At 39.3% G+C, this 13,147-nt stretch overlaps 1 protein-coding gene across 1 annotated transcript in view; it reads right to left on the reverse strand.

Annotated features, from left to right (window-relative positions):
- tmem255b (transmembrane protein 255B) overlaps positions 1–13,147 on the reverse strand; it is a 59,931-nt gene that overhangs the window by 20,446 nt on the left and 26,338 nt on the right. The window contains exons 3-4 of the mRNA XM_003218752.4: positions 12,972–13,034; positions 7,890–7,979 (exon numbers count right to left, since the gene is read on the reverse strand). Coding sequence (XP_003218800.2) covers positions 7,890–7,979; positions 12,972–13,034 — 153 coding nt within the window. The remainder of the gene's footprint in view (positions 1–7,889; positions 7,980–12,971; positions 13,035–13,147) is intronic.

Raw genomic sequence — 13,147 nt, forward strand, 5'->3', positions numbered from 1 at the left:
ATGAAAGAACAATACAATACAGTAGAGTCTCACTTATCCAAGCCTCACTTATCCAAGCCTCTGGATAATCCAAGCCATTTTTGTAGTCAATGTTTTCAATATATCGTGATATTAGGGTGCTAAATTTGTAAATACAGTAATTACAACATAACATTACTGCGTATTAAACTACTTTTTCTGTCAAATTTGTTGTATAACATGAAATTTTGCTTAATTTGTAAAATCATAACCTAATTTGATGTTTAATAGGCTTTTCCTTAATCCATCCTTATAATCCAAGATATTCACTTATCCAAGCTTCTGCCGGCCCGTTTAGCTTGGATAAGTGAGACTCTACTGTATTTAAAAATGAAAACAATTTTAGCCAACATAAACCTATCAGGATTTCAATGGAAAGTGTGGGCCTGCTACTGGCCAATGAGATAGTCAAGTGAATTAGGATTGTTGTTGTTCTGTGGCTTCAAGTCATTTCAGACTTTGGGAGAGCCTAAGTCTAAAATTAATTAATTAATTAATTACTACATTTATTTACTTCATTTATATCCCACCCTTCTCACCCTGAAGGGGACTCAGAGCAGCTGTATGTACATACAATATATTATATTATTAGCATAGCACAATATTAGCATTATATACTACGATATTGAACTATACCACTATACTGTATTATATATAACATACAATTAATATTATTATATGGTATTATTATTAGCATTATATTGTATAACATTATAATATTTTATCAATATTATAGGTATATACAATATATTATTAAAACTGATATAAAATATTATATTATAAAACTGAGGGTGGGGGCCAGGTAAATGACCTTGGAGGGCCACGTCCGGCCCCCAGGCCTTAGAGTGGGGACCCCTGATCTACACTGTAGAATCCGTGCACTTTGACGCTATTTTAACTGCCACTGATCAATGCTATCAAATCATGGAAGTTGTGGTAAGGCAAGGTCTTGAGCCTTCTCTGCCAAACTGTGCTGGTACCTCACCAAACTACAACTCCCAGGATTGCCACAGATTTGTGCCATAACAGTTAAAGTGGTGTCAAACTGCATTAATTCTACAGTATAGATGCACCCATATACACAATTCCTTGGATTGGTTGTAATTTAATTAGAGCTTGTGTATGTGTATCTTGAGGTCATTGGCATGCCCCTTGAGCAACAGAGATCACGCCGTCCCCTGTCCCCCAATTTTAGAATCTAGGAGTTAAAAGGACTAGCCAATATTCCATAGAACTAGACACACATTTTCAAAACAAAATTACATCATAGTTATTGCGCATATATATATATATATATTTAGAGAGAGCGAGAGAGAGAGAATAAAACATTCAACCCAAACATATTTACCCATAGTTTAGGTGCTCTTCCTAAAACAAAATTAAAAACTTAAAATCAAATCACACAGCTTTAAACAAAAATATAAATTAAAAATACCTAAATCTTGAAAATGAACTAGCATTACTTTCCCATTAAGAATGATTGATTCTAATTTCATTTTTTTCAAAATTACCATATGAGTCAGGCAATTATATTAATGACTCACCCAGGATGGAAATGATATTAAAAATAATTAACTATGATTTTGTATCATGCAGCACTACAGAAAAAGACAAATACAGCCAATCTTTCCCTCTAGGGTGCTTTGCTAATTTAATTGAGGGGAGGCAATGCATTTTATTGAAGATGATTTCTTAATACCAAAGTATTTATCAAAGAAACAGTACATCTTTAGAGAAAGGTAATAAAAAGTATGCTTTTATGAAATGAGTTTTTCCTTAAATATTTTAATACATACATTTAAATGGAAAAACAATGGTTTGTCTAAGGAAGAACAAAGGTTCCAGTTTGTTTGTGCAGGTGTGCGGTGGAATGCACTCTTTGAAAACAAAATCAAACTGTTATTATTCTAACCCAAATATTCATTTGGCCTACTGCTTTATCATATGTTAGATGTTTTAGGGCAGGAATAAATGTTTCTGACAGTTTGCTATTGTTTCAGACTGAATCCACTAGGTAGCATCATGGAATTAGGCCCCATTTACACTGCTATATAATCCAGTTTGAACTGCATTATAATGGTCAGTGTAAACTCATATAATGCAGATTGAACAGCATTGAACTGGGTTATATGAGTTCAATGCAGTGAATCTGCATTTGGCTTTGCTGAAGAAAAGAAAGGTAACGGGGCAATTCCGTCACTCTGCCTGCCACTCTCTCTCATGGCGACACTTCCCCCCTCACACAAGGGAAGCTTTGCCTGAGCGGTGATGATCCGTGTTGGCTCCATTGGAGCTCTCACAACACGGGCATGCTCCCATGTTGAGAGGGAAGCATCGTACAACGCTTCCACTCCACTTGTGGGTGGGACCTCCTCCAGAAGTCCCTCAATGTGCCCATCTGCCGTGTCTGTCCGTCACTGGACTAGCGGGGAAGCATCCTAGGATGCTTCCCAAACCCTGTTTGAATGAGGTCATAAGGTCAGCTATTAAGAAGAGCTTTACCACTGAAAAAAACACACTTGTTTTTACTGATTTTTAAAAAATTAATTCACATGGACTACAACTTGATAAAAAAGAAAAGTATCTGATTTGTTTTATTGTCACACATCTATGTGTATTTTGTACTAAAACAAAATACAACTAGATAAAAATGGCAAGCATACACATATTTTTAGAGGTTCCAAACTGAAACTGAGAAACATCAGACTCTCATGTTGAGACCTAGACTATTAAACTGTCTAGGATTTGCTCCTTGTGTATTTTAAAGGTTTGCACACAAGATGTTGTGCCTTTTGGCAATCCTAGCATTGGCATGGAATACAAACCATCTTGGTCCTATTTTGTGTTGTGGTTTGAGCATTGGATTATATCTCTGGAAAACAGAATTCACGGACTTCATCCCACGGATTCTGGGCTCCATTTCCATGCACTTCAAAAATGGAGTCCCACGGATGCTATCACATAATGTAAGGACACTTCTAGCAGGACTCCATGGGACTCAATTTCTGCAGCACATGGAAATAGACCCCAGAATGCGTTTTAAGGAGGATGCTTCCCAATTCCAAATGGGAGAAAGTGGGGGAAGATGGATCTTGATAGGGAAAGGACTTACGATGGCTAATATCCCAGATGACGGACCTTGGCCGGAGGGAACAGAGCAAGATGGTTCCCTTGACTTTCACCCACTTTTCCCCTGCTTATGGGATGAGGTCCCAATTTCCATCCAAGCATGGAAACCCACTGCATGATCTTAGCAAGTCACACTTTCTAAAACTGAGAGGAACACAGTGGCAAACACACTCTGAATTAATCTTGCAAAAAAAAAAAAACTCCATTACAGGTTCTTCTTAGGGGCACCATAAGTCAGAAATTCAAAACAAAACCCATTCAAAACAAAACGATCATGTGAATCAGCCAGACCATTATAAATAGTAGAAGTTTAACCACATGAAACTGCCTGTTCAGTGGATGTTGGATTGAGATGAAGTGTCCTTGTACAACCATACTTGTCATTGAGTAAGCAGAATGTTAATGAAATATAAATTAAATTTAAAAAAAGCTTTGGTCTCATACAGAACAGCTCTTCTCAGGTTTTAGGATCAACCAACTGTCCATCTGGTTCAATTCCTGACCCCGTACCAGTTTCTTGTGCCACATCTATAAGACCAAGTACCATATGCATTATCACTTCTTAATGACTACTACTAGTTTATCCCCTTGCTCTGTTACCTTCTCTGGTTTCTTCTGGAAACTCATGTTACCTTTATCTGGTATTCAGCCTCAGAGTAGCAGGCATCTATATTAACTTCCACTGGTAATGGTACAAGATACTAGGATCCTTGTGATAGGCATAGGGGATTCTCTATTTTACAAAATGTCAGTTTCATATATACTGTCATTTAAGGGAAGAGGTGTCCCTTTAAAATGTTATTCCTTCCTGAACTGTAAAAAGTAATCTTAAGGGATTCTCCCTTCAACTCTCAAGCATGAAAGTACAGCATGTTGTTGTGGAGGGATTTTCTGTTTTGTTTTGCATTGTAAAGGTATCAGGATTTGTAAAGATGGGGTAGCTTCACTGCTAGGCAATGAGATATCTCAAACAAACATGATTCACATATAATGGATTCCTGTAATTTGCTTCCCCCTTTTTTCATTTTGAACTAACATAATTACAAGCTACTTCCAGCTGTATTTATTTCATTTGATCCAGGCATTCTGTTTTTGGTGAAAGGTGAAAAATGGTTTTGAATACACAAATGCTAGAGTGAACTTAACGTAGCAAATTATATCTGTATGTATTATGCTTTCTCAAATGAGACAGGAGTACTTTCAATCGAGGCACTTTCAAATAAGCTTCTAATTTTGTAAGTGGTTTTCCATAGTACTTTCTATTGAGTGAAGTGTTTTCCCTCAGAATGGAGCAAATCATATGTGGTTCTGTTCTTATAACTATCTTTCTTTCACCAGAACATTGACAGAATAAATAATTTTTCATTACCTTAAACAAAGACTTCATTAAAGATAAGAGACAAGTAAAATATTTTTATCATTTGTCTATTATTACTATTGCAACGCAAATAAAATGTAATATATATTTCACTTATGATTGCTTTGTGTCTTCAAATAGTTTTCCAACTTACAATAACCCTAAGGTGAATCTATCACAGGCAAGATCTGTTCCAAAGGGGTTTGTATTGCCTTCCTCAGAGGCTCAGGGCACTTCCAGACAGCACCAAAATCTGGGTTTTAAATGGGGGGTAAAATATCCCAGGACCTGACTGCAGGTCCCTACACAGACCTGTTAGTCCTGGGATTGAATCCCCTGTCATCCTCACAGGCTTCCTCCAGATAGTTGGTCTTGTTGTGGAAACCACCCGCTCCAGAACCTTGCCCAAAAAGGGGAGATTGGAGATTGGTCTGTAGTTTTTTAGAACCGTAGGATCAAGGGACACCTTCTTCAGGCTAGGCCTTAGTATTGCCTGCTTCAGGCTCGATGGAATATGTCCCTGATCTAGCGAAGCTTTTATGATCCTCACAAACCAATCTACCAATCCCAAACTGGCAAGTTTGATAAGCCAAGAAGGGCAAGGATCCAGAGTGCAAGTGGTCACCCTCACCACCCCAAGGATTTATTTATTTATTTATTTACTGCATTTATATACCGCTTTTCTCACCCCTGGGGGGACTCAAAGCGGTTTACAACATAATGGCAAAATGCCAACCATACATTAGGCTGACATCCTTGGGCTGAACAAGCTGAAACGAATCTGTCAAAATCAGACAAGCAGGTGCCTCGGTTACCTCCTTTGGTACTGCAGCAAAACTAGAATCTAAGTCAGCACTTATCTGAGTGACTTTTTCTGCAAAATGATGTGCGAAATCGCAACATCAAGTTGCTGGCTAGTCGGGGGGCCATCCTCATGAGGGTGGAGAAGCTTCCCAACCACCCAAAACAACTCTGCAGATCTATTCGTTGCAGACACGATGCGAGCAGTCGAGAAATCTTTTCTGGCTGCCCTCAACGCTGCGGAGTAGGCCTTGAGTGAGGCTCTAGCCCGTGTTCGATCAGAAAGACTATGAGTCTTCTGCCAGAGGCACTCTAGCCTCCATCTCGTCCCCTTCATCACCGCCAACTCCTCAGAACACCAAGGAGCCAGCTTGAGTCTGCAAGATGAGAGGGGACATTCAGGGGCGATCGTGTCCACCGCCCCGGTCATTTCAGTGTTGTAGAGATCAACCAAGGCATCAACAGGATCATCAGTCATCATGACAGGTAATTCCCCAAGAGCCACCAGGAATCCATCAGGATCCATAAGCCTCCTGGGCCAGACCATTTTAACAGGTCGTTCCACTCCCATGGAGGTGTGAGGTCACATATAGTCTAAAACTGATCAAGTGATGATCGGTCCATGACAATGGAAGAATACCTTGCTCTTCCACTCCGATGATGTTCCCATCCACAATAAAAACCAGGTGTGCCCAGCCTTATGAGTGGGTCCTGATATCACTTGGGACAGCCCCATGGTCATCATGGCAACCATGAAGTCCTGAGCTGCTCCAGATAAGGTGGATTCCACCTGGATATTGAAGTCCCCCAGCACAACTAGCCGCTGGGACTCCAAGAGCCAGGCAGAAACCACCTCAGTAAGATCTGGGAGGGAGACTGCTGTGTCACGGGGTGGTCAGTACACCAGCAGAATCCTCAAACTGTCCCGGCCTCCCACTTTCAAGTGAACACACTCAAACCTGGTAGATTGTGGAACGGTACACTTGACCAGGGAGATGGATTCCCAATAGACCACCACAACCCCGCCTCCCCACCTCCCAGATCTGGCCTGCTGATGTACCCCAAAGCCTGGTGGAGACAGCTGGGTGAGATTAATTCCTCCCAGCTCATCCAACCAAGTTTCGGTGATGCAGGCCAGATCCGCATGTTCATCCAGGATCAAGTCCTGGATGGCTGCTGTTTTACCATTCATGGATCTGGCGTTTATCAGCAGGACCTTAAGTTCAGGGGGTCTGTCATGATGGCTATCTGGTCTATCTTCCCTCAAGGTCGCAAAAACTCTGTTGCACTTCTCCCTGGATTGTTGGAGCTGACCACATCTCACCCTCCTCCCCCACATGACCTCAGTGGCACTCCCCGGTTCTGGAATCCCAACCCCAAGGATGTCTAAGGGGGGAAGTGGGCTATGAGGGGCTAGTCAACTGTCTAATATTGTGGGGGTAGAGAGTATGTTGGAAGTAAGCCTTGACACAAAAGATTCCTGTGGGGATGGGTGGAGAGAGCCATTTAACAGATTCAGTGAGGGACTATATAAGAACGGTCTTTTGGGCTGACCTTTGCTTTTGACAGGGGTTGGGCTCATAAGAGGGGTAGTTGAAGCTCTCCCCCAGGTTTCTAGGGACAATTCTAAAGGCCTCTGGGGGGTGTCGGGTCTTTCCTTGCTTTGGGGGCCTGTTTTCAGTCCAGTAATAAGAGGTCGAATTATAGAGTCCTGGAAAACCCTCCTTACATAAATTCCCCAGTAATTCAACCACGATATATGTACTATCGCCTCATTGGATATTTCAGCATCCTCAAATGTTATTAAGAGGTGTGAGGCAAGATCATGGTGATCACTACGGAGTCATTTAATGGACCTGATCTTAATCTCCGTAGGGTGTTTCCTTAAGATCTGGGCCAAGGACAACTTGACAGTTTTCGTTGAGATCCACTTACCCCTATTTACAAGCAGATCAGAGATGTCAAAAGCCATTTTGTAAACCTGCCTTTGTTTCTTCTTCCTTGACTTTCTTCAGGAATTATTCCTATTCTATTTTCTGTTAGTACTGTAGTGTCTTCTGTATATGCTAAATCTTTCTATATATTTGATAATTTTAGAACATTTTCCTCCAATTTACATTTTTAAAAGTTGTTAAACTAAAATGGGAAAAAATAGGTTTGCCACATACATTCTTTTTAAACTGGTTTTTTCCCCAAAGAATGCTTTTTTAAAATCTGATTCGCACTAGTAAAAACTGGTATGTTTTAAAACCAACTCTCAATTATAGTGACTATTGATATAATGAAGTAATAATGATGAAAATGATGAGACTATTCAAGCAGTTGACATTTTCATTCCACTATGGTTCCTTAAAGGGTTTCTGCCAACAGGACTAGATATAAATAAAATTGCTTGGAAACCATAAGGAATTTAGTGGGACTGTTTGTATGAAAACATAAGTTCCCTATGTCTATTTCATCAATAAATAGATTAACCATGGTCTAATGAACTAAGTGATTAGATTACAAACATTCAAAAAGTATTAGTAGCCACAAATATGTGTGTTTAATCAGGAAAGAAAATAATATCAAACAGCATACTTACTATGTGCCGTGCTGCAAACACACCATCAACAATAGCACAACAGAAGGCTGCCACCACTCCAAAGCTGATGAACACAATGGATGCTATCAGCTAGAAAGAAAAAAGCAGGCATGTTTTATGCATTCCAGGCAGTTATTGTCATCCTGCTATTGATTCTTGCACATGTCTGGCCATTTAGCTTGTAGTCAGAAGCAAAGTTTTAGGCAAATATCCCATATTGTGGTCGACATGTACTTTACTGTATCAAAATATCTTCCGTCTATGTTGTATAAAATTTGTTAAACAAGAGTGTTAGTAGCTAAGAATACACCAAAGATGATCCTTCAAGTACCCTATATAGTCATATACAGGCAGTTCCCAAGTTGCGAACATGATACGTTCTATAGTTGAATTTGTATGTTAGTCTGAACAAGTTCAGTTTTAAGTGTAGGTGAAGGTAAAGGTTTTCCCCTGACATTAAATCTAGTCATGTCCAACTCTGGGGGCTGGTGCTAATCTCCACTTCTAAGCTGAAGAGCTTAGAATCCCCAGATTCATCGTAACTGCATTGTATTTTATGGTGACATTTTTAATTTTGTTTTACTGGTCTTGGTCCCCATGTAAGCCACCCCGAGACCCTTTGGGGAGATGGAACGTGATATAAGAATAAAGTTATTATATATATTATATTATTATTGTCCATAGACACCTCCAAGGTCATGTGGCTGACATGACTGCATGGAATGCCATTACCTTCCCACCAGAGCAGTACCAATTGATCTACTCACATTTGCATATTTTCGAACTGCTAGGTTGGCAGAAGCTGGGGCTAACAGCGGGAGCGCACCCCATTCCCTAGATTTGAACTGTCAACCTTTCGATCAGCAAGTTCAACAGCTCAGCAGTTTAACTCACTGCACTATCAGGGACTCCTTTTTAAGCTTAGCTCCAGCCATGTGTGTGTGTGTATATATGTGCACGCTTTGAATAGCATAGGGAAATGTTAACAACCCTGTGGTGTTTGTTTTACTGTCTAATATTTTCCTTCACTTTCTCTCCCTGTGATAATTGGATTTTGAAAAATGTGGTTGTTGTGAAACAATGATTGGTGAGAAAACCTCAGTGGAGACACCTTTTCCCCATGATAACTCTTAACAGAGTGAATTTTGTTTCCCAGGGGTAGGTTTTTCTCACTTCCTGTTATCTCACCCCCATTCTTAACTATGAGTTGTTTGTAAATTGGATGTTTGTAACTCGGGGACTGCCTGTATGTCTATACATTTTAGTCAAAAAAATCAACCCCCCAAATCCTTGGGTCAATACCTTAACACTTATTAAAAGAGAGCCATCCTTTTCTCTGAGTAAAGTGGCGAAAGCTGAAACCTTAGGCCCCTTCTACATTATCTGCTTTGAATTGGATTATATGAATCCACACTGCCATATAATGCAGATCAAAGCAAATAATCTAGATTTTATATGGCAAGGTAGAAGGGGCCTTTGAATGCCTGACTGGAGAAATGGTAATGGCAGTGCCCAGGGACAGCTGGCCATATGAGGTAGAAGTGCCACTTTTCCCTTGACACGAAATGACTTTCAACATATCTATGAGTCATATCAAAATCCATAATTTTCACCCCAAAACTTTCCCTTAACTTATACATAATGAGAATACATATATTGTAATTACTCATGTATGAGTATATACAATATATATTAACAATCTGTACATATAAAGTAATTAGAGCATTCAGTGGTATCAGATATAGAAACAATACAGCTTGGAAAGATTTAATTTTCAAACAGTTCTGAGAATCCCTTAGCCAGCATGGTTAGTAGTCTGCTCTAAAAAATAAAAATAAATGAGAGCCACAGAAAGAACCTACCTCATATGATTAGTACATACCATATAGAAATATAAACTGCTTTGCAGCCCATAATATTTCTATGATGAAGTCATGGAGTCAGTTGAGGATTAGTCTCTATATATACTAGAATGAGGTGGCAACCTATTCTTAATTACCAACTATTAAAACTCTCAGTACAATATTTTGTAATGCTTCCTGAACTAAAAGTGCCCTTGTAAATACCAGTTAGCACAGCAAAGATTGGGCTATAATTGTTGTTGCTGTTGCTGTTGTTGTTGTTGTTGTCGTTGTTGTGGCTGCTGCTGCTGCTATTGCTGTTGTGTCTCTTCAAGGCAACTCTTGGATCCCTATCATAGGATTCTCTTGGCAAGATTTATTCAGAAGAGATTTGCCACTGCCTTCTTCATCAGCTAAGAGAGTATAGCTTGCCCCAAGGTCACCCAGAAGGTTTCCATGGCTGAGCAAAGATTTGAATGCTGGTCTCCCAGAATCCTAGTCCAACCACTTCACCATGGTGCCCATTGGCTAAATTAGACTTACTTTAAAAATGTGCTAAGTTCTCTTACTTGCAATAAATGTTTTAATTTAGAAATGCCAGTAATATATAGTTTGGATTAATACACCCTGTTTCACCAACTCCCTCTGTGGCCTACTGGAGAGATAAAATTCCTTCCATGCATGATCCTGAAGGCACCAAAAGTTATGTAAATTACTGTAGTCCTACATTACATGGAATGCATTAAAATTACTGTAGTACTACATCACTCCTTTGCGTAACCGAACTTACATCATTGGTTTCTAAATTTACTTCTCAGAATATGTCCTGTATTAAATTTTAAATAAAGTGCTCATGTTAAAAACACTCACCACCTCACAAACAGGAAAGATGATGAGATAATGTAATATGCTGGAAGAGGAAAGAAATGGAGGCTGTCAAACATAAGGCCTTGGCAATTTTATTATGCTTGTCAGTAATTCTGTTATGAAAGTGACCCATCCTAATCAGAGTCCACTTAATTTGAATCCAATTCATACATGGCCATATTCCAGAATTGATCATTTGGAGAAATTGTGACTTCATTCCAGATTTTTCTAAACCTGAAGACTAGGGAAGACAAATGAAAGCTTGTTTTCTGTATATTGCAAAATGGCAGAATTTCAAAACAGTGCTTCATGTCTTTCCACTGTGTGCAAGCATTTTCAGTAAATGCCAGAATCATGACCATAGAAAATATGTCTGCTGCTATGACAACTAAAGAGCCATACAGATCTAATACTGAACCTAATCACATTCTGCCTGAAGTACAGCTATCAGTGCTGAGGCACCTGCATTGTCAGCTAGAGCCAGAGTGAGATGGTAAGACCTGGATCAATCATCGGGCATTCATTTACTTTGACACATCTTCCAGGGATGTTGCCAGTCACAAATGTCCTGTAATAGGAACTCCACCTCCATCGTAAAATATTAAAATACACAAACCCCCGCATGAGTGCCCACTCCTTGGCTATTAAAGCAACTTATCGCTGCAGTAGGCATGACGCCTTGCAATTTATGCCCTGTCAGCCTATTCTTTCCAAAGGTCGGTGCCTCAATAATAGCACTGCTGTAATTGAGACTTCACTGGAGAGCTGTCACACCAAAGATATGATTATGTCATGGGTACTAGGTGTTCATTATTCATTTATGTCTATTCTAGCTGCAGCAAAAGGGTACAATTGCAATGGATTTCTAATGAGTAAAAGGATTTGTAATTACCTAACTGTAAAATGACTCTTGAGTGGGAGAGAGGGTCACTTTTTAAAACTTTAAAACCCCTGAAGTATTGTTTTTGTCTAAATGATCATCAGCATAAAGTTGGGAAAATATTTTAAAATGTGTCTCAATACAAGTGCTGAAGATACTTCAAAATAATTGATTTGCCCATGCAGGGACAAAATGAATATGGCATTGAGAGAACATTCCCAGGAACAAGCATCCTCTTGCTTGGATAAATATGAACATTATATCAGGTAAGCCTTTACATAAAGTCTGACGTGATACTTTGACAATTTCGAAATTACCTGACATTTTCTGCATGGAGTTAATACCTCTGGTCTAACCATTAGTAAAATAGTTAAGCCACTGTAATTAGGGTGTGGTGGTTAATGCAATGGGAGAAGTATACAGGTTGTAGTTATACAGAGTAAATTCGATGAGAGTTGCTGAGGGATTGATGGTAGTTTGGAGAATTGTTGCTGTGAGTAGTGAGGAAGAAGAAGTTGTAAAGTTTGTATATTTTGTATATATTTTGTATACTACTGCAACAAAGGAGAAAAAAACTTCCTGCTAGTTGGGGAAGAACTGTTGTGGATTACTCTTCTGCTTCTGAGGAGGAGGTAGAACAGGAGGCTGAAGAGGTAGCACTTGGGGATTTGGGGCTAAGTGTTGAGGAGAAAGGAGAAGGTGAGGAAGACATACTATAAGTCCCTACATTTTTAGAACGGCAAAGGGCAAAAAAAGAAAGGAGATCAGCTAGAATCACAGCAAAAATGCTGAGTAATCAAACCTTGCCTTAGGAACATCTGTGTGAGGAGCTCAGGGCTAAAAATTAGCAGCAAAACCAGTAGTCAGTGCTGGCAGCAACCACCCTATTTGGTGTGTTTATGTTCCAGTCTCCATGCTACACCTTCAGCGTTGGCTTTGCAAATGACTTCTTGCCACAGACTCTTGTTCCTGTATACTGTAAGCTTTTTTGCCAAAAACTCTTGCTCCTGTCTGCTGTGAAGACTTGTTGCCAAAGACTTTTGTTTAACGTCTGTTTTTGAACTATTTTCTGTTTCCTTTACTGCTGTTTGCATTATTATTATTATTATTATTATTATTATTATTATTATTATTACTATTATTATTCTGAAGTAAAGCTTTTTTGGTTACTTCTGCTCATGTTGAAATGAAAATAAAACTGGAAAGAGATGAAAAGTTACAAGGGGGGAAAGGATTGGACATTCCTACAGCAAACAATCCTGGCCACATCATCATCTGATGCCCACAAAGAAAGCAAGATGAACCACCTTGTGGAGCTCACTAATTGAACTGCCTGCAGCAGATTTTTTTTTTAAAGCAATTTTCCATTACTGTATTTAGCAGAACATTTAGCAGAGGCACGGGCATAATCAAAAGCCTGTATGGATCAAAGTTTAGCAAGTCTTTTAAACATTTAGATTTATTTAAAGGGTTTTCAATGCAAGATTTGCTTACCATTTGCTTCCGGTTCTCTACCAGATGGATACCGATGATCCCTAGGAAAGATCCAAAGCCAAGCTATGTCAAGAAATAAGAATCTGAGTCAGCTGGGTATGGAGTGTACAGCAATTTTAAAAAAATATAGGGAAAAGGATTGTGAAAACATGCAAGGAACCACATTATTTGAGCAC

The sequence above is a fragment of the Anolis carolinensis genome, chromosome 3 (assembly GCF_035594765.1).
Source record: "Anolis carolinensis isolate JA03-04 chromosome 3, rAnoCar3.1.pri, whole genome shotgun sequence".
Lineage (NCBI taxonomy): Eukaryota > Metazoa > Chordata > Lepidosauria > Squamata > Dactyloidae > Anolis > Anolis carolinensis.